A 22,531-nucleotide genomic window follows, 5' to 3' on the forward strand; every position below is an offset into this window, starting at 1 on the left:
AGGCACTGGATTTAGAATAGGCAGATCTAGTCAACTAAATCAGCTGTCAGGGATAAGTTCACCAGAGGTGGCTTATAACTCATTTTTTTTCCCCATGCAAAAAAGCCGCAGATTGATACCTTTTGTTGGGACTAGAGTAGTTCTACTCAGCTTTCCCTGGATGAAAACTTCTGGTTTAAAAAGGCTAAGGTCAGCTGTGGCAGCTGAAGTGACCTACAAAAGAAACTTCTGGGAACAATATCTAAGGGAAAAGCATTCGTTCATTCATTGCTTATTCTATCCTTAGTGACTCAGTATCTCTGTGGAATGCAGATGCCACAGTCTGGGATCCCGGAGTCCTAGAGTCAGGTTTCAACATAATGATATCTGGAGAGTCCTTTCCCCCTTGTGACTGTAGTTGTCAAGAGGGCACTCTGGTTTGGTCAAAGGCTGTGTACAGAACAGAAATACAGAGTGGGGGTGGAGGGGGGCCGAATTCACGAGGAGAGTTTTCAGGCACAGGCGCAAATCGTCACCATTCAAAACGAGTATGAGGCCCTATTCCAGCCATACAGTTCCATTAACTGAATTTGCATCTCCCAGTCACAGAAATGATATTTCCACAGTCTTGACATTCTAAATATCAAGAGAATTAAATGCAAGCCAAAAAATCCCCTCAGCTTGTGAAGATCATTACACGACACACAGTAAATTCAGACAAAGGGAAAAACTTTTCTCAATACTGATAAGAAAAGCACCAAAGAAGTCATCACTTGAAGAATTACAGCTAGACTGCACTGCATTTGAAAACAACCTGGGTTAGCAGCGAGGTCAAAGCCTGGACTACCTTGGTATATGAAGCAAAAAGCATTTAGAGGAGTGCACGCCCTCACATTTCCCCTTCATTTAAATTCTTACACTGGAATAAACAACTCTGCTTTCTAGGTCTATATTCCATCTGATCAGAAATGTACAAAGAAAATGTCCATAGGACAACTCTGGTCAATTTTGTTTATGGAACAAAATGCATTTATAAAATAGCTTTATTTCCACTGTCCCATAGTCTATCCCTAAATGATTACAGATGGTGATGAAGACTACATGTTTCTTGTTCCAAAGCAATAGCCCATAATCTAGCAACACCACCAGGTGAGTTTTAAAGAGAATTTCCATAACGTTCAAATTTAATACATAAATTGGTGTTCTTTCAAAACACTGATTTCAAAATGCCAGCAAAATAATTGACGTTATAGTTATGAAAACATCGCTTGCCTTTGTTACATGCCTGCATAAAGGAATTTTCGTTGAATCACATTTCCAAATGTGAAATGGTCACATACATTGGTAATCCAGACTACAAGAAATAAGTTCACTATGTTAACTTATTTTAAGTAAAAATAAGTTCTAACCTGACCAAGTTCTTCATTAAGGTCTGATGTGTTAACCAGGGCTCCTTCATTGATTTCTTCATCATAAAAGTCCTTATCCCATGAAATGAAGAAGGAGCCCAAGAATTTTTGCATTTCTACTGTGACATACATGGAGACAGGAATGATAAAGTTGAACAGAACCATAAATGACAGGAAGTCGGTAAACATTTTCAAAACCTAAACAAAAGAAATAGTTCATGCTGATTATATGCACAGTTCCATCAAGCAAGTGTAATATAAACTTTCTATCTTTTAATTTCAACGCTGAAAGCACTGCTCTTCCCAACGACACTGTAATCATTGGTAAACATTTTCACAGTACATGAAAACAACATTTACAACACCCTGAATTTTGTCACTATTCTTCAGCGAATGTACCTTGACTTAACACTTTTCACTTCCTTAAGTTCTCTGCTCCTCCCACCCCCCAATATGAATGTAGGCACCCATTATGTTCCTATCATGATATAACACAAGTTCATAATACATTAACATGTCAGACCTTCTTGCCTAATTGCTTAAAACTCTTAACCAAAGAATTAAAAACAAGGATAGATGCCTAGGGTTAAAACAAAAAGTTCTAACATTTCTTAAACAGTTAATGGCTTGGGGCTACCATTCAACCAAGAGAAAACCCAAATACCAAAGGTATCATTATCTGAACAGCATTTCAATAAAGGGTGTCTCTGTTACAATGTGCTAGGGTTAAAATTTTCAGCATAAAACAAATTACCTTCAAAGTCTCACGCTCTTTCTGGGTCTTTTGGTTATACCAAGGTTCATCATTATATGGGGTACTTTGCCAAACATACTTTAGAGTAGTGCATACTGCAGCTTTGGTCAGTAAGATAAATAAATACACAATCAGGAAGGCATTAATGGATCTGAAAAATAAGATATTATGGATTTAAAAACCATTTAATTACTTAAGGATATCAACCAGGTATAAACGAAACTGTTCAGTTTTCTAAAGCTTCTCCTGTGTACGATGTGTAACCATAGCACAGACCTGTATGGATGAACCTGTTATCACTGCTAACGCGTTATTCTTGAGTGGTAAAATGGAAAAGCCAGCCCTAGCCCCAACCCAAAGTGCAATGGCTCAACACACCTTTAGTAAGGACCCTATAAAGTGACAGAACACGCACACGCGCGCACACACACACACACACACACACACACACACACACACACATTACCTACTCCATCCTTATAGAAGGAGTAGATTGTTTCCATTTCCCTGAATCCTAAAGGTTTGGGATAGAGGGTAGAGGAGCAAATGTGAAACCTGCAAGCTTAGTGTGGATTCTTTTAGTCTGAAAGTACAGCTATGGACAGGGTATCACTGATATACTGGATATCCATGCCAAAAGGAGAGTGAGGTCTGTGCCAGTGGCGACTGGCTTGAAGGTGTGTGTCATGTACCACTTCAGTATCTGCCAGGAGACTATTATCTGTGTTGTACAACCTCCTCACATATAGCAACAAGAGGACCCCAAACCATTATCCAGCAGCAAAAGAGAATAAATTTCAACTAAACCCTGCCCCTGAATAGCTAAGTGAGCTTAGGTAAATCACTTATCATCTCTACGACTATTTCTCTATCTATAAAGTGGACAGGCTAACAGGAATTACTCTGAGTTGCTCAGAGGATTAAACCAAATCAGACATACAAATCACTGAGCAGTTTCTGGAACACAAAAAGTACTCAAAATGGTAGCACTATTACAAGTTATGTTGTTTTTGCTTATGGTTGTTATTTAGAATTACTGAGAAGTAATTTCAGTTCAATAACAACTAAAGAAATTGTGGTGTACACTAACTTTTCAACAGCAGAACGTTTCTGAGATTTCCCTTGGTAGTTCAATGCCATTTTGGTTTCCATTCCAGTGTAAACAGCAACTCCTAAGGAATAACAATATGATGAAAATTAGGTTTCCAATGAGATTGCCAACCCAACTCCCCACCCAGTTGGATCTACCAATTTTTTCACTCTATAAAAGTAGGAATTCTAAACTCTCTTCTATTCACCAGTTGATATATCATTTATAGTGTAATTTTAATTCTACATAGTTTGTCATAGTTTTCAAGTTAGTTTACCATCTTATAAATTCCCAACACCTAAAAATAGGCTTAGATTAAATGGAATTAAATGCCATGTTCAATTTTTAACTGCACTGTTTAGGCACAGGCTTTAAAAGACATATTTCAAAAAAAAAGACATATTTCTAGTAAGTATATCTTAAAAAACGTTCACCATATATCTTCTTGGTATTTTTTAGTGTAGCTCCTTTCAACAAGAGATTTTCAGGTCCCAAAGACCTAAACAAAAAATGAACACAATTTATCCAAACAGCCCAACAAATAGCACCATCAACTTGGGCGACATATTTTGCCCTAACATACATCTATCTCCAGAAGGTTCAGAATGTATCTGTTTACTTATGTCATATGCTTACTAACACAGGACCAGCTGAAAGATATTTCCCTCTGAAGTTACTTGAGGGTACAGCACAGATGGAAGCACACACAGTACAGGAATAGCCAGCAACACACAGAGGTAAAGAGATGCACAGAGATAAAAGGATTATGAGTCACAGACCGCAAGACAAGAACGGGACAGAACAGCAGACATCAAGAAACAGAAAGAAAAGGTGACAGTAAAAGGCTGGGAAAGCAAATGTCAAGGTGGGAAAGACACACTGCCATATTTATAGAGAGTAAACACGCCTTTTGGGGGATCATTGGGCACCCGGTGTTTCTTTAACTCCCTTTTGAGTATTGGCTATAAAGGCCAAGTGGAAAAGTTGAGATAATTTACTGGATGATTGATGGAAGAGGGAAGAAAACACCCCTTCTTCCATGAATTGTTACATTATAAATGATTAAACCTTTCATTTTACTTAAGTCCAGCTAATTCTCCCAGCATTTTATCTCCTGCCTAAGTTACTCTCCCTTAACACACTGTTCTCCAGATATACTTCCAATATTGTCAGGCACTGCACAGCCAAGGACAATAAATACAGTGCTTGGAACATATTTGGGATTATTGGTCAAAGTGTCTGGAGCTCTACAATTTTAGAAACCCTCAGCATCACTTCCAACACCACCCCTCTCCCAGGAGACACACACTCTGAGCTGCTACCAATCACAAGGTCAGCTACTTAAGACCCATTAGTGGCTAGTTACTCCAGGGTTATTCACCTTTACATCCCTTTCTATAGAGGAAAGTATTCAACTATTTTAATGGGCTTAAAAGAGAAACATTGCTGCCCCCAAAAGGACAGATTAAAGGAATTATAAACTAACCTGGCAACAGCTTCAAGACTATTACTATAGATACTGATTCGGCCAACAAACCTGCAAAAAGAACATAAAAGCACACGTGTTTCTATATCTAGATAAAATCTATTTGCCCCAAATATGGGAATGAATCAAAATACAAAAAATCCAAGTAGAGATAAGACAATGAACTATGAACGCCTATTGTCTTTCTTTTTAAAAAAAGTTAAGTTGAACCAATATGGTATGTAACATTTTCAACTAATTTTAAAAATATTATGGATTATAAGAATGTAAACAAAGATTCTAAATTGATTTTCAAGATCTACTTGGCACCGTGCATGCACACATTACCCCTCTCATCTATACTCCATATAAATAATTGGTTTCTATTTCACATTCATGTGAAGAAAGGTTTCTGGTGCTAAAGCAACTTTTAAAACCATTAGTTCAGTAGTTCTTTCACTTGAGCATGCATCAGAATTACTGGTGGGCTTCTTAAACCACAGATTTCTGGGCCCCATCCCCAAGCTTATGGTTCAGGTAAGAATGTGAATCTGTATTTCCAACAAGTTCCCAGGCGATGCTGATGCTGCTGGCCTGGGGTCACCGTTTGAGAACCACCTGCATTAGGCAACACTTGATTACCATCTTGGAAATTTCCAAACTGTCTTGCAGCTGATCTGAATACTGAGCTTGATCTGACCAAGTGATCAGATATATGGCTATGCATATGGTAATCTACATTTCTGAAAAATAGGGTAAAAAGCTCTAAATCCTCCTTAACAAGAATGTTATGAGTATTTTATAACTTACATTAGAATTTTTTCAGAAAAACTGATTATTACTAAACACACAAAATATGAAGGTCTGCTCATTCATTCATCGTGTATTAATTGCACCATTACTATGTTTGCTAATAAGCAAGAAAAATGTGTTCCTTGCCCTAAAACAGACAATCAGGCAATTACAATGTAAGTGATGACCGCTAGGGTGGTGGAAGTACAAGGTATTCTGAAGTCACATACCAAGGGTACTCAATCTAGTCTAGAGAAATTAGGAATAACCTTCCCTCACTAAAAATCTCCTTCTTATTTAAGGTAACTGAAATTTAGGAGTTACCCTATGAATATGCAAGGATGTATATTATTGTCTAACTCAGGCAAAATCAGTCACTCCCTTTTCTGTGATTCTATGGGCCTTTTACTCACCTTTATTATCTCACTGTACTGTAAGCCTAGCTTTACTGTTTTATCCCCTTTGCAAACTGTGAGTTCCCTAAAGGCAGGGAACAGCTATTTTGCTTTGTGATTCTAAGTTCCTACTATCAAGGTAGATACAGAAGAAGAAGGGAAAAAGGAAAGAAGGAGTGAGGGGAAGGAGGGAGGGTATTATTCATGTAGTAGGATGAATACTTTGTTTTTCCACTACTGGGCACTGTTGTAAGCCACATCCCGCCATTTGGTCCCCTATTATGACCAACAGCATTCATTAACCAGATGGCTGGCATGAGTGATGGATGCCATCTGTAAAGGTGGAATAGAATATAATTAATTGGCCCACTTGGGGATAAAACCTATTATTCTATCCTCATTAACACCATGCTCTAATCAACCAAAGTAACCAGTCTTAAAACTCAAATGCCAAATTTTTTGACAACCCACAATGACTGTGAATGAGTAAATCTATTCCAGAAAGCCTAACTATAGCAAAATAGAGGAAATCACACCATTTCACTGCTCCCTCAACTTAACTGTTCACTTTGGGCAAGAAACAGCCTATATACAATACTCAGTTCATCATGATCCTCATAAAAAAGGGCAAAGTGCCTACTAATTGCATGGCTCCATATCTCCTTCTCTCTTAATGTTGGATGACACATAAAGTGGTTTATTTTTGTTTAAATTAACTCTGGCTAATGCATGAGTTTGATAGATCAGCCTTACGGGATTACATAATCTTAAAATGTGATGGATGGCCATGTCTACAAATAACAATAATAAAAGAAAAACCACAAGTAAGATGCCTGGGCCCACAATGATTTATCTTAGGCTGGTAGTGAACAAGGCTGATTTGATTCATTTGCCTGCCAGAAGGAAGGAACAGCTCATAAAAACACAAACGCAAGGAGGCTGGTAAATGGTGGGTGTTTCTTTGCAATACTGGTGGCAAAGAGAAGCAAAGCCATCAGACAGCAGTAAAATGAAACCAGGTAATTCTTACTTGTAGAGGTCAGGTTGAGGCTGTTCACATTCAATTGCTGCTCTGAGGGCATCAATGGATTCGGCTGTACACAGTTCAATGGTGTCACGTACCGCATAATGTGTCTAGATGTAAGCAGAAGAAAAAGCAAAAACAGCCCCCCCCAAAAAAGTGTAATCGTATACCCACTTGATTTCATGAACACTGTATGTTTTTAGTAAGAGGCTTTGGCAGAATGATACAAATATTGATGCACATTTCCAACTAAATAAACTTGATGGTATTATTCTTAAAACATATTACAAATAATTAGAAAGATAACTCTGCTACAAGGGGATTTCAAAGATAATGAGAAAACTAAAAACTTTTCTTGATACTGACAGCAGAGAGAATTCCATTTGCAGCATGCATATAATTAACTGAAAACCCCATGAAAAATTTAATGCATTTTTTTCTCCTATTTATAGAACTGAGACCTATTGTTTTGCTCACCATAGTGTATGGTGATGTTAACATACACATAAGAATTGAACATAACCCTTTCGGTCATAAGAATGCTAACATTTTTGCTAACAGAAAGAAAAAATTCATCAATAGTTTCCATTATACAAACAGCAAAATTAATGATCTTGAAAATGCTTTGAGTGGCTACAATTTATGTAAGGAGCTGGGAGATGATGTGTCTTGCCTTAGTCAGACAGTTAGAATATTCTACTAATGTATATTATGTACTTACTTGATTGACCCAGAACTCAAGGCAGGCTCCAATGAACCCATTTATAAATCATCAAAGAAGGGCTGACGCAGATTCAAAGACTGCACCACTTATGCTGAAGGGAAAGCTGTTGTGCACAGTCTTTGGAGAATATTATGGATCTGCCTCAGCTACATTTGAAACTATCTCCTGACTTGGAAAACCTATGTACTTTTAGCTGATTTATCAGATCAACTTAATTGGAAAATGAAACCACTTGAAAGTTTTCTGCCTCTAAACAACTTTTTCCCTATTAGGAAATCTTTAGGTAGATTTCTCGATTTTTATCTTGACATTCCCTCAAATACAACTTTGTTTTTCAGTAGTTTAAATGGGACTAGTTCATCACCATGCCCCTGAGGAAAAAAATTAGTTATCTAACAGGCATTTAAGTTCCTTTCCCACATACTGAGTCCTGGTCCTCAACTCCAGATGGAATAAACAAGCAGAGGAAAGCCCCCAAGGATACACACAGAGGTGAGCACATTAGTATTCTTCCTTAAAGGCAGCATATAGAGGATACATGTTCATGCTCTGTGGAGCTCTGGATGATAGCCAAGAACTGACAGTGCCGGAAAGTACCAGGGACATAACTTATCCCCCAGTTTGAACAAATTTACTCTAACACATTTATAATTCTTCCTAGTTGAAATAAAGCAAATATTTGTCAAACTACACCCTAAGGTATTTTCAAAAAGTAGTCAAACCATTCCAGGTTAGATTTTCTATATGCCAGGAATAAACATTTTTTTCAAGAAGATAGTCATCACTTTAAAAATAAAAACAGATCAAACTGTAAGGTTAGAGTACCTTAGGGTGAAGTTATTTTCATAGTTATATAGTTTCAGCCTAAGACTACTTTCATTTTTAAAAGCCTAAATAAAATATTGAATGGGTTAGTGTCAATATGAAATGCAAACAGTGCTATCAAAAATGTGGTGGCTTTTATTTGGGGTGTGGATTTCCTCACCCAACACCACCCTTTCCCCCAAAGTTGAGTATTTGCTTAGAAGTTCAAAGACAGTTATATAAAAGCTGTCTTCAAATACAACACTTACACAAACAGGAAAAAATAAGATAAAAGATTAGGGGGCAGTGGGATGGAGTATTGTATGATTAACTATCCTGAGCTCAAAATGTTTAGGCAAGGTTTAATCTCCATTACCTTGCAATTGGATTCCCCATCGAGACTTGCAGTAGTAACATAACAGGTTCCATCAATTGTGCAGGATGATAGAAGAATAAGATCACAGGGAAAGGTTTCATCTGCCTGTACTTCTACTACATCACCTACCTAGCAGAGAGAGCAAAATAAATATAAATATTCTTAATTCCAAACGAAGCATTCATTATACCTCAAACTAAAGTCAAAACAGTAGCAAAAGACCTCTCCTCCTCTAGAGCTTAGACTGTCTCAGCATCCTATACCATGTGAAAGGTCATGAAAGAATATCACTCAACGTTCAGAATCCTCTTTAAGGTTACAATGACTTAGGATGCTTTTAGATTACCCTGGTATTGAACTTTAATCTCTAACAAATGATTTCAGCACCCAGGGACCCTTTTGCTCTCTGTTGTTTCTGGCATTGGTGTTTGATAAGAGAATGGCCATTATCATTTCATGAATGAATCAAGAAAATCTACACATCTTAACTTGAGCACTTCATGAACACTGGTCAGCCACATTCCCACTCTGCATCATAGATAAATATTTCAAAATGCTTTGCCTTCCAAGTGATAACAGCTATTATTTTGGGGTCATAGTTCTCTCTTCAGTGCTCAGAAAATCTCGCTTAGAGACGTGTTTATGTTGCCCATAACATTTGAAAAAACGTTTTTCAAATAGGTCATTTTCCAACAATTCATCTGCTATGAGCAAGTACCCAAAGCTCAAGTAGAGGAAAAACATGAGAGAAGAAACCACGAACCATTTCTAGCGCATAACTTAATAATGTAGGAAATAAATCATGATGATTAAAACACAGATCTTCACTACTTGACTTTATGCCCCAGCTCTGCCACTTAACTATATGACCTTAGGTTAAGTGTCTTTGATGATTTCAACTACCTCATAGGATTGGCTGGAGTATGAAATGAGGATACAGGTAAAGTGTTTCGTAAAGTGCCTGGCATATATTCACCCTCTGGTAGTTGCTAATTATAATTATTACTAATACCCTACAACTGCTTTACTTCCAACTTATGAATAGTCATAAAATTTTTTTAGAAGGATGTAAGAAATTATCCAGCCCAGTGCATTCCAACATTTTCCATGCCGTGGCACACACAGAAAACGATAAGTAACCCTTTTGTACAGCACTTCCAGATAAAGGGAGGAGGCTGCTGGTGACAGAAGACAACCCACTTTAGGAGAGAGTCAGTCACAATATCTGGCTCACCAACTCTGGCACACTGGTTGTGAAATGCTGAACTAACAAATGACACACCTGCCTTCAAATTGCTACACACAATTTGGCAGATGAAGATGAGGATTTCAAGGTCTATTCAGGAACAATTTTATTTTCTTTGCCAATCTTAATCAGTAGCCAAGAGCAACAGCATCAATAATGGAACTAATTTGTAAATAATACTTTATTTTCTTGGATCTTTCCTTCCTCACATACACAAACACTTCTGTTGCTTACACAAAGCCACAATCTATGCTTATATACACAGAAGAAAAATAACAAACAAAATCCTAAAGCATCTTAGAAGAACGGAACATGATTCTCAGGCACTGATAAATAAAAACCACAAACAGAATTTCTTCTACAACACTGATAATGATTCGCTCAGAAATGAAAAGATCCCTGCACCTGGAGTGCAAGTTAAGGCTGGTAAGATGGACAGGGGCCAGATCACAAAAGTCCTGACAGGTCAGGGTCAGGGGTTTAGGCCTCACCCTGAAGGCAAGGGGAGACTGGGAAAGGACTTTTAAAGAAAGGGAACGACATGGTCCAGTTAGACAATCAACTCTAGAGCTGTTTCCACTTAGCATGTACAAAGCCACAAGAGAACATCACTATCCCTTGTCACAAATATTAGGAAAAGCCAGATAATCAACAGAATCATATTTTTTTGGAGTTCATCATAGAGCTGAGGTTGCAGGGCAACCAAATGAACTGAATTTCAAGGGTGAAAAGTCCCTCTGAGGAGAGAGAGGAGAAATAAACTGTTTCACAGTTGACGAAGCACAGGAGGAAGAGACGACTGCCATAAAAGTGCCTAGGAAGAAGATAACTAGATTTTTAACCAACTGCAAAAGGCTTGGTAGGGGCCAACGTGACAGTTTCAAACCTCTGCAAGCCTGAGAGAAAAGAGGAGACCATAAGCACGTATCAGTTCTCTATAGGCATCCACTGAGTGCTCATGAGATAGCATGAGGACAGGAGGCCTAAAAGAGCCTTCCTCACTGGTACAGGCATACAGGTTGTGAATGACTGCTGTGGAGGAACAGACATAAAATATGCTACAACTGTGGACCCTTCTCTCATATGAGGTAAAAGCCATCTGTGCCTAAGAGAAAGGCAAGAAACCCTCCCGGGCACAGTCTCAATTCAGGGTAACGTAACTACTCCTAGTGGGGAGATAGAAGCAAAGCCATCTGCTGCTAGGGATGGGACAGGAAACCCCCTCATATTGAGGACCTAGCACTGATAAAAAGGAGAGTACTGAGAAAGTTCCACCCTGAGGCAAAGGTGCCTAAAACCTGCCTAATACTGAGATGGAGTAGGAGAACCAAGAAACCAGTCTGTTCCCACCAGGAACCCCACGAAAGAGCAATCTACCACTGGGGGAGGAGAAAGGGCGTAGAGAGAGGCATTCACTGTGTCTCAGGAATGTAGGACCTGCTGAAAGCAGAGAATGGAACAGGGACACTGAGAAAATCCCTGTGGCAGCCCAGCATTGCAGGCATTTAAAGTCCAGTGGTGTACTGAAAGCATCAACAGCTACAGCAAAATCCAAAGCCAGCCAACTGCTTACCAGACTGACTCAACCCCCAACACTGATGGGCTGGCTGACAGAATAGGTGTGCCCACTACAGACCACAAATACAGGTTACCTGCCTCGGTCTCCAGCATTCTTTTACATGCACTGACCAAAATTCAATTAAAAAAAATGAGATGCACAAAGTCAAGACAAAAATGACCTATCATCAAAAGATAAAGGTGTCAATAGGACGAGCCTCAGAAATACTCAGATTTTGGGACTTCCCTGGTGGCACAGTGGTTAAGAATCCACCTGCCAATGCAGGGGACACGGGTTCGAGCCCTGGTCCAAGAAGATCCCACATGCCGTGGAGCAACTACGCCCGTGTGCCACAACTACTGAGCCTGCACTCTAGAGCCCGTGAGCCACAACTATTGAGCCCACATGCCACAACTACTGAAGCCCACGTGCCTAGAGCCCGTGCTCCACAACAAGAGAAGCCACCATAATGAGAAGCCTGCGCACCACAACAAATAGTAGACCCCGCTCGCCGCAACTAGAGAAAGCCTGCGTGCAGCAACAAAGACCCAACGCAGCCCAAAATCAATAACTAAAATAAATTTTTTAAAAAAGAAATACTCAGATTTTGGAATTATGAAACAAGGATAGAAAAACAGCTATGATTAAGATATTAAACTATTTACTGGAAAAGGTAGACAACATACACATGCAGATGAGGAATTTGGGCATAAATATGGAAACTCCCAAAAAAAGCCAACTGGAAAAGTTAGAAATGAAAAACATGATATCAGAGGTAAGGATTTCCTTCAATGGGCTTATAAGCATACCGGATACAAAGGAAATAATCAGTAAACCTGAAGAAACTCTTCCAATATTTCTAATGCCAAAACCCACACTCTTTCCCTTACAAATACCTGTGTTTTTCCATTGGAATTCCTCAAGGCCTGTTTCTCTTCTCTATGCTTTATGTGATTCCATCCAAATTTCTGTATCCACCTAAAACATCTCTGAGCTCCAGGCTTGACAATTCCATCTGGCTGTCTAACAGGAATCTCAAAATTAACATGGCCTGGGACTTCCCTGGTGGTCCAGTGGTTAAGACTCTGTGCTCGCAATGCAGGGGGGCCAGGATCGATCCCTGGTCAGGGAACTAGATCCCGCGTGCCGCAATTAAGACCCAGCGTGGACAAACAAACAAATAAATATTAAAAAAAATTAACATGGCCCAAGCTGAATTCCTGATTTCCCTTCATCCCCACCTTTTCCCCCAAACCTATTCTTCTCCATCTTATTTAATAGCACCAGCATTTTTAAAAAATTAATTAATTAATTTTGGGCTGTGTTGGGTCTTTGTTGCTACACACGGGCTTTCTTTAGTTGCGTCGAGTGTGGGCTGCTTTTTCTTGTGGCGTGCAGGCTTCTCATTGCAGTGGCTTCTCTTGTTGCGGAGCACAGGCTCTAGGCGCACAGGCTTCAGTAGTTGTGGCATGCGGGCTCTAGAGCTCAGGCTCAATAGTTATGGCGCACAGGCTTAGTAGCTCTGCGGCATGTGGGATCTTCCCGGACCAGGGCTCGAACCCATGTCCCCTGCATTGGCAGGCGGATTCTTTTTTTTTTTTGCGGTACGCGGGCCTCTCACTGTTGTGGCCTCTCCCGTTGCGGAGCACAGGCTCCGGACACGCAGGCTCAGCGGCCATGGCTCACGGGCCCAGCCGCTCCGCGGCATGTGAGATCTTCCCAGACCGGGGCACGAACCTGTGTCCCCTGCATCGGCAGGCGGACTCTCAACCACTGTGCCACCAGGGAAGCCCCTAGCACCAGCATTTTGTTTAATAGCACTATTTTATGCACCTAGTTGCTCAGGCCAAAATCAAGGAGGCTATCTTTATTCTATTTTGCTCTTTTTCTCCCTTCTTACATGGAATACATCAGTAAGTCCACACTTTACCTCCGAAAAACATCCTGAATACATACATTTATTTTGATCACGAGACAGGAGGGACAAAGTTGTGCTTACGAGCATGGATGCCATACCCAGACTTGCTTCAATTCAAATCCCAGCTTTCCCACTTACTAGTTGTGGACAAGTTTCTTAACCACCCTATGCCTCAGTTTCATCATTTGTAAAGAGGGGATAACAAAAGTACCTATTTCATAGGACTGCTGTAAAGTAAGGATTAAATGAGTTAATAGAATGTAAAAGGGAGTGCCTGGCATATTTATGTAACATATAAATGCTAACAACTATTTTTACTGTTATTATCTCTTCTACTATCATTCTAATATAAGCTCTTATCATCATTTGCTTATACTACGGCAGTAGCCACCTAACAGGTTTCCCTCATTCTACTTTTGTTCATGCCTCTACTGTGCTCACTCTCCAGAGTTGTCTTTTCTTAAAAAATAAGATCAAGTCACCCCTTAGCTTTGAAAAACCCTTCAAAAAATTCCCAATGCACTGAGGATACAGAATAAGTCACTCTCCTGCTTAACAAGAGTCCCCACACTCCCCAGCCAAGCAATCAAACACTTGGACACTTTTAGTTTATAGGCATCTCTTTCCACACACAAATACTCCAGAACGGGCTCAATCAAATAGCATTTCACACAACAGCATCAACTGATGTAATTCAGATTATACCTTGTTGAGGTCAGCCTCAAGGAAAAGTAGCCTGGTGAGGAAAGGTAGAAGATGGGGGTCCTTCTAAGGCAGTGGGGGGTGACAGCAAAAACAGAAAGAAGAAAGGAGAGAAAAGGAGAGTTGTGGGAGACTTTTACTTGCTTTGCAATTTTACTTCGTGCCCTGGGGGCAACAGATTTAATGCTATGAATCATTTATGCTGCCTTTGGTTCTTGTGTGAACAAAAAGCTGAGTTTCTACGACTGGTTTGGAAACTTCAGATCCTAACCACTCTAATTCATCACAAGGTCCTCCCTCTGGGATGCAGAGAACAGAGAAAAGAAAAAAGAGTGGAAGAAAGACATTTTATGTCAAACTTGGGTAACCCTCCCACTCTGTAGCCTTCCTCCCATCTATAAGAAGATGTAAGACAATTTACTTATTGCTGGGGATATGGACAACTTATGCCTGGAATTCCAGGTATTTAATAAATAATTCAGCAGTGATAATACTTGATAAAAGTATAGGGAGGAGAGTATCATTTTGTATGAATTCATACCACAGCCCTGAATCATTTTGGAATGGTATTTTCACCTACCTTCTTCTCTTTCTGTTCCACATATCTTGTTCCCTTGTTCTGGAGGATTTGATTTCCATTAGGTTCTATAATTTAATCCATATTCATATAGAAACATTCTTTTAAAAATAATACAAAATTGACAAACAATTTTGGAAGACTAACAAAATTAGAAGATTAACAAAATTGACAAACCCTTAGCTAGACTAAGAAAAAAAGAGAGATGCAAACAGCTAATGAAAGAGAAGACATCACAACTGGTGGCAGAGAAATAAAAAGGATTATAAGAGGCTACTACAATTATATGCCAATAGATAAATACCTAGAAACATACAACCTACTAAAACTGAATCACGAAGAAATAAAAAATCTGAGTAGATCCAAAACTAATGAGAAGATTGAAGCAGGAATCAAAAACAGAAGAAAAGCCCAGGATCAGATGACTTCACTGGAGAATTCTACCAAGCATTTAAAGAAGAAATAACAATCCTTCCCAATTCTTCTAAAGAATCAAAGAGCGGGGAACAACCCCAAACTTATTCTATGAGGCCAGCATTTCCCTGATACCATCACCAGAAAAAGACAGTACAAGAAAACTACAGACCAATTTCCTCAACGAATACTGATACAAAAAATCTTAAAATACTACCAAATCAAAATCAACAGCACATTAAAAAGATCATACACCATGACCAAATGGAATTTATCATTGGGATCCAAGGATATATATATGAAGATCAATCAATGTAATGCAACACATAAACAATGTGCTGCATGATCATCTCAGTCAATGCAGAAAAGGCATTTGGCGTAATTCAACACCCTTTCACGGGCTTTCCTGGTGGCGCAGTGGTTAAGAATCCGCCTGCCAATGCAGGGGACACGGGTTCGAGCCCTGGTCCGGGAAGACCCCACATGCCGTGGAGCAACTAAGCCCGTGCGCCACAACTACTGAGCCTGCGCTCTAGAGCCCGCATGCCACAACTACTGAGCCGCACACCACAGCTCCTGAAGCCCCCGTGCCTAGAGCCCGTGCTCCGCAACAAGAGAAGCCTCCGTAATGAGAAGCCCGCGTACCACAACAAAGAGTAGCCGCCGCTTGCTGTAAAAAGAGAAAGCTGGCGCACAGCAACAAAGACCCAATGTAGCCAAAAATTTAAAAAATTAAAAAAAAAAGTCTATACTATCCAAAGTGATCTACGACTCAATGGACTTCCTATCAAAATGTAATGGCATTTGTTTCAGAAATAGAAAAAAAAATCCTAAAATTCATATGAAATCTCAAGGAACCCTGAGTAGCCAAAACAATCTTGAAAAGGAAGAACAAACTTGGAGGTCTCACATTCTCAGATTTCAAAACATACTACAAAGCAACAGAAATTAAGACTGGCATAAAGACAGATACATAAGCCAATGAATAGAGAACCGAGAAATAAACTCTTGCATATAGGGCCAAATGATTTTCAACAAGGGTGCCAAGACCATTCAATAGGGAAAGGACAGTCTCTTCAACAAATGGTTTTAGAAAAAATGGGTATCTACATGCAAAAGTATTAAGAGAGTTGGATTCTTACATCACATACAAAAATTAACTTGAAATGAATGAAAGACCTAAATGTGAGACCTGAACCCATTAGACTCCCAGAAGAACATGGAGAAAAAGCTTCAGGACATTGGAATTGGCAATGACTTCTTGGACATGACACCAAAAGCACAGGACAAAGATCAAAATTAGAAAATGAGAATACATGACCAAAGTAAACAATCAACAGTGAAAAGGTAACCTACAGAATAGGAGAAAATATTTGCCAATCATATATCTGATGAGGGGTTAGTATCCAGAATATATAAGGAACTTCTACAACTCAACAACAAACAAATACCCTGATTAAAAAATGGGCAAAGGACTTGAACAGACATTTCTCCAAACAAGATATATAAATAGCCAATAAGCACATGAAAAGATGCTCGACATCACTAATCGTTAGGGAAATGAAAATCCAAACCAAAACAAGATATCATTTCATACCCATCAGGATGCCCACTACCAAAAGAACAGAAAAATACAAGTGCTCAAGAGGACAGGGAGAAGTTGAAACCCTTGTGTAATCTAGACGCTAACATAAAATGGTGCATCCATTATGGAAAACAGTATGGAGTTTCCTGCACAAATTAAAAATATAATTACCATACGATCCAGAAATTCTACTTCTGGGTATATATCTAACGTAATTCAAAGCAAGATCTTGAAAAGTTATTTGTATATCTGTGTTCACTGCAGCATTATTCACATGGCCAAGAGGTAGAAGGAAGCCAAACGTCCATCAACAGATTAACTGATAAAGAAAGTGTGGTATATACATACAATGGAGTATTTACATAGCCTTAAACAAGGGGAAATCCTGTCACATGCCACAACATAAATGAACCTTGAAGACATTATGCTAAGCGAAATAAACCAGTCACAAAAGGACAGATACTATAGTTCTCTCTCACAGAAAGTATCTCTCTAAAGCAGTCCAAGTAATAGAAACAGAAAATAGAAAAGTGTGTACCAAGGGTTAGAGGTTTGCCGTACAACAATGTGAATATATTTAACACTACTGACCTGTATACTCAAAAATGGTTAAGGGCTTCTCTGCCAGCGCAGTGGTTAAGAATCCACCTGCCAGTGCAGGGGACACGGTTCGAGCCCTGGTCCAGGAAGATCCCACATGCCGCGGAGCACCTAAGCCCGTGAGCCACAACTACTGACCCTGCGGCTCTAGAGCCCGCGAGCCACAACTACTTAAGCCAGTGAGCCACAACTACGGAAGCCCATGCGCCTAGAGCCCATGCTCCACAGCAAGAGAAGCCACCACAAAGAGAAGCCCACACGCAGCAACAAAGACCCAATGCAGCCGTAAATAAATAAATAATTTTAAAAAATGGTTAAGATGGTAAATTTAGTATTATGTGTTTTTTATCCCAATAACACAATAAAATAAAAATAAATAAATAATACCTTAAGACTAGGATAAAATATTTGGAAAAGACCCATCTGATAAAGGATTGTTACCCAAAATATACTAAAAAAACAATTAAAACTCAACAATATGAAAATGAACAATCTGATAAAAAAATGGGCCAAAGACCTAATAGATACCTCATTTAAGAAGATATTCAAATGGTAAGTAAGCATATGAAAATATGTTCAACATCATATGTCATTAGGGAATTGCAAATTAAGACAAAAATGAGATACCACTATACACCCATTAGAACAGCCAAAATCCAGAACACTGACAATGAATGCTGGCCAGGATATGGAGTAACAGAACTCTCATTCACTGTTTATGGGAATGCACAGTGGGTAGCTATGTTGGAGACAGCCTGGAAGCTTCTTATGAACTAAACATACTCTTACCATATGATCCAGTAATCACACTACTTGGCATTTACCAAAATGAACTGAAATCTTACGTCCACACAAAAACCTGCACATGGATGTTTACAGCAGTTTTATTTGTAATTGCCAAAACATGGAAGCACCCAAGATGTCCTTCAGTAAGTGAATGGATAAACAAACTGGTACATCTAGACAATGAAATATTATTTAGTGCAAAAAGAAATGAGCTATCAGCTAGTGGGAAGCAGCCGCATAGCACAGGGAGATCAACTCGGTTCCTTGTAACCACCTAGAGGGGTAGGATAGGGAGGGAGGGTGGGAGAGAGGGAGACGCGAAAGGGAAGAGATATAGGAACATATGTATATGTATAACTGATTCACTTTGTTATAAAGCAGAAACTAACACACCATTGTAAAGCAATTATACTCCAATAAAGATGTTAAAAAAATAAAAATAATAATTTGGACAAAAAACACAAGAAATGAGCTATCAAGCCACGAAAAGACGGAGGAAACTTAAATGCATTATTACTAAGTGAAAGAAGCCAATTTGAAAAAGCTACATATTGTATGATTTTCACTACATGACACTATGAAAAAAGGCAAAACTATGGAGACAGTAGAAAGAAGAGTGGTGACCCGGGTTGGAGGGAGGGATGAATAGGCAGAGCACAAATGATGGTTAGGGCAGTGAAATGATTCTGTATGATACTATAGTGTATATATAGGTCATTATACATTTGTTCAGACTCACTGAATATGTAACACCAAGAGTGAAGCCTAATCTAAACTATGGACTTTGGGTTATAATGATGTGCCACTGGAGGTTCACTGATTATAACAAATATGCCACTCTGGTGGGGGATAATGATTATGAGGAAGGTTGCACCTGTGTGGAGAAAGGGGTGTATGTCAACTCCATAATTTCTGTTCAATTTTGCTGTGAACTTAAAACTGCTCTAAAAAGTAAACCTTACTATTAATTAAAATAAGACCTGTTGGGAACAAAAAATATTATTTGATGTGGACAAGTCTAAAATTTTATTGACAGGACTCTTATTGGGTAATATGAAACAATTATTAATTTGGATAAAAAATTAAATTGCCTGAGATATTAAAAAATAACAATACCTTAGAACTATCATACGTTGCTGGTGGAATATAAAATGGTATATAGGTGCTGTGGAAAACAGTTTGGTGGTTCATGAAAAAGTTAACCATAGAGTCACCACATGACCTAGCAATTCTACTCCTACGTATATACCCAAAATAATGGAAAACAGGTGTTCAAACAAAAACTTGTACATGAATATTCATACTACCAATATTCCTAATAGTCAAAAGGTAGAAAAAACCTAAAATGTCCATCAACTGATGAATGGATAGACAAAATATGGTATAGCTATATGATGGAGTATTATTCAATCATCAAAAGGAATGAAGTACGGATACATGCCACAACATGAATGAACCTCAAGAACATAACAATAAGTGACAGAAGCCAGACATAAAGGCCACATAGTGTATGATTCCATTTATATGAAATATCTAGAATAGGTAAACCCACAGAGACAGAGAGGAGATTACTGGTTGCCAGGGCCTGGGTGAGGGAGGAATGCAGCATGACTACTTAATGGCTATGGGGGTTTCCCTTTCCGGGTGGTGAAAATGTTCTGGAACTAGACAGTGTTGATGGTTGCACAGCACTGTGAATGTACAAAATGCCACTGAATTGTACATTTTAAAATGATGTGTTCTTACTGTAATTTTAAAAAAGAATGAACTACAAAACTTAATACCTTGATTTTTTCACTCTCTTTTCTCACTCGCTTTGCATTTTCAATAATGTAAACAGTGCTCTTGTTGACTTCATTGTCAGCTCTGTGCCTCAGCCAATCCTCATATCCCTAGAAGGATAAAAGTAAGGACATAATCAAGCTCACATAATGAAGTAAAATTGTTAATAAATTTCTATAACCCCCTCTATGAGTCACCAGCAGGTATTTATACTTACAGTATTAATTTCAACTCAGAATGCTAAAGAGACAACATTGTACATTTTTGCAGCAAAAACTAAGATATGCTTTCAAAATATCCCTTATAGCTTTATTGCGCTAAAAGGTTCCTGCATTCTATAGGTAAGTATTAATAAAAACACAGGCATTCTTCAATTGTGAAGGATATGATTTATTTTTCTAATTCTGCTCTTATTCAAGTTAATGTTAATTTTTTCTACTCTTTAATTTGAAAAAAGTTTTATTTTCTTATAGAGTGAATCACTTAAATATGTTCTTGTATAGTAGACCGTTGGAGTGATCATCTATGAGGAAATATAATTCCTCCCCAGGGACAGAGCATAGAAAAGGCAAGGAGGATTATTTTGGAACAGTATCTATCTAAAACTGTTGTTTTAGAGAATGACGGTTAAACTTCTCCACTGACTTGGTGACAAAAAAAAATACAAATTGTTGTTCATTTTTTAGAGTTAGAAGTAATGAGTTCATTTTCCTTTGGGCTTCCTTTGGTCTAGAGTAAATTTAAGCCAAAAGAACTAAGGATGGAGGGCGTTCATTTGTTTTAGCATGATCTCCTTCTTTTTTTACATCACTTCGCTTTCTTTCTTTATAATAATGAGTGTACCTTTTCAAATCTAACTGTGTGAAAAATCTCTTGATCGCCTTCCCCTTTTTTTCTCAGCTGCTGTATATTCATTCCTCTTCTGTCCTTCTTTATGGCGATGCTAGGCTATCACTTCATATGGTACTTTCTGTGATGTCAGTGAGGCAAGAAAGGCCCCAACATGAACTAGCACTGGATCAGTAAGAGCTTTTGAAAACCATACAGGCTATTCTTGGAACCAGCAATTCTATGATGTTAAAGAAAATAATCCTAACAGCCTAAGGAAATAACATTCCAAAAGTCTTTATATAGCAACCAAACACTTGATAAAATATTCTTGCAGTTCCTGGTAAGCAAGATAGAAGACCAGATAAACCCAAGAGGAAAGATAACCATGTTCCCAATATTGTTAAGCAAACAGTTTGGAAGTTTTGGGGGATGCTTTTTAAAGTACTTTTGGTAAGTACTGTCTAAAAGTATCCTTGTCATCTGTCAGGCCCTATGGACTCTCCGATTACATGATAAACATTGCTAACCCACCCCTTCACCTCCAGTTTCCTGTTTCCATTTTCTATTTCATCTGGAATTTTTCAAAGGCACTATCATAAACTGTGGCAGGTATGAACTTTGACAAGAAACAAGAATAAAAGTCTCTTCTACCCATGACCCCCTTCAGCAGCATCAGGAAAGACAACAAAATTAAAGTAAGAAACTCAAGTATGCTCTTGAGTTCTTTGCTATAGGCAGCAATTTAAAAAGTCCACAAGAATGGGAATTTTTCAGACAGATATAGCACAATGAAAAATGTAATGCACATTAAAAATTCACCTCTCACTTCCCCACTGAGCTGCACCTTCTACTTACTCTCCTTTTAGGGTTATATTCCCCCCTCGCCACACACACACACAAATAGGAAGAAAGGAGCAAAGAAATTAAAGATGCTCCTTACAATAATTTTCATGTGTTTTCAATAAAAACCAAATATAAACTAAATCCATCAAGGATACCCACTCGATATAAATGTGAAAAAGAACCTTTGACAATGAAATTCAAATCAGACAGGACTGAAATGCAAGTATAATTGTAAACTAGAAATTTACCTGTTTGATGGCTGTAACAGTTATAACAAAGAAAAGTGGAAGTCCACTGGTAACTGGGCTAGTTGGTGTGTCTACTGTGACCTAGGTAAAGAAATTAAATTGAAAGTAAAATGAAAATAAGTCATTAACTCATATGCAGCACTTACACGCTACAAACATTTCAGACAGAAATGCAGACAAAACACATTCCGGTAGCAGGGTGAATGTTAACTTTCATTAAAACAAAAGCAATCCACATAGCTGTAAGTTTAAGAAAATAGTTCTAAATTTAGGCTTAGTTTTCATCCCAGCTTGAACTAACCCCTTGACTGAAATACATCCATTCATTTACCATCTATTTGTTGAGCACCATTCTGTCAGCCTCTGTGCTATTACCAGCCAGGCTGTAGAGATGCTGCTTTATTTTAAACAAGATGGAGAAAAGTCCCTGCCCTCATAGAACTGGCAACTTACAGTGAAAACCAGATATTAAAACAAGTGAGACACTGAGATTTGAAGAGTAAATAGAAGTTAACTAGATGGAAGGGAGGGCCTTCCAGGTGCAGTGAAGGGTGTATAGAAAGTCTCTATGGTAGGAGGGCATGTGGCACCTGTAAGAAAATAAAGGAAGCCAGCAGCAAGAGAACATG

General features: G+C 38.6%; 1 protein-coding gene and 1 non-coding gene across 5 annotated transcripts in view; one reads left to right on the forward strand and one right to left on the reverse strand.

Moving 5' to 3' along the window:
• ATP11C (ATPase phospholipid transporting 11C) overlaps nucleotides 1–22,531 on the reverse strand; it is a 167,445-nt gene that overhangs the window by 63,639 nt on the left and 81,275 nt on the right. For all 4 annotated transcript variants that reach the window (XM_032619971.1, XM_032619973.1, XM_032619972.1 and 1 more), the window contains 9 exons: nucleotides 21,903–21,983; nucleotides 19,983–20,090; nucleotides 8,813–8,941; nucleotides 6,915–7,018; nucleotides 4,719–4,769; nucleotides 3,667–3,731; nucleotides 3,233–3,314; nucleotides 2,143–2,293; nucleotides 1,389–1,586 (listed from right to left, as the gene is read on the reverse strand). In XM_032619971.1, coding sequence (XP_032475862.1) covers nucleotides 1,389–1,586; nucleotides 2,143–2,293; nucleotides 3,233–3,314; nucleotides 3,667–3,731; nucleotides 4,719–4,769; nucleotides 6,915–7,018; nucleotides 8,813–8,941; nucleotides 19,983–20,090; nucleotides 21,903–21,983 — 969 coding nt within the window. The remainder of the gene's footprint in view (nucleotides 1–1,388; nucleotides 1,587–2,142; nucleotides 2,294–3,232; nucleotides 3,315–3,666; nucleotides 3,732–4,718; nucleotides 4,770–6,914; nucleotides 7,019–8,812; nucleotides 8,942–19,982; nucleotides 20,091–21,902; nucleotides 21,984–22,531) is intronic.
• On the forward strand, nucleotides 12,676–12,748 carry TRNAA-CGC. Its single transcript has one exon. It is a non-coding gene; the product is annotated as a tRNA-Ala (tRNA).

This window comes from Phocoena sinus, chromosome X (assembly GCF_008692025.1).
Source record: "Phocoena sinus isolate mPhoSin1 chromosome X, mPhoSin1.pri, whole genome shotgun sequence".
Taxonomy (NCBI): domain Eukaryota; kingdom Metazoa; phylum Chordata; class Mammalia; order Artiodactyla; family Phocoenidae; genus Phocoena; species Phocoena sinus.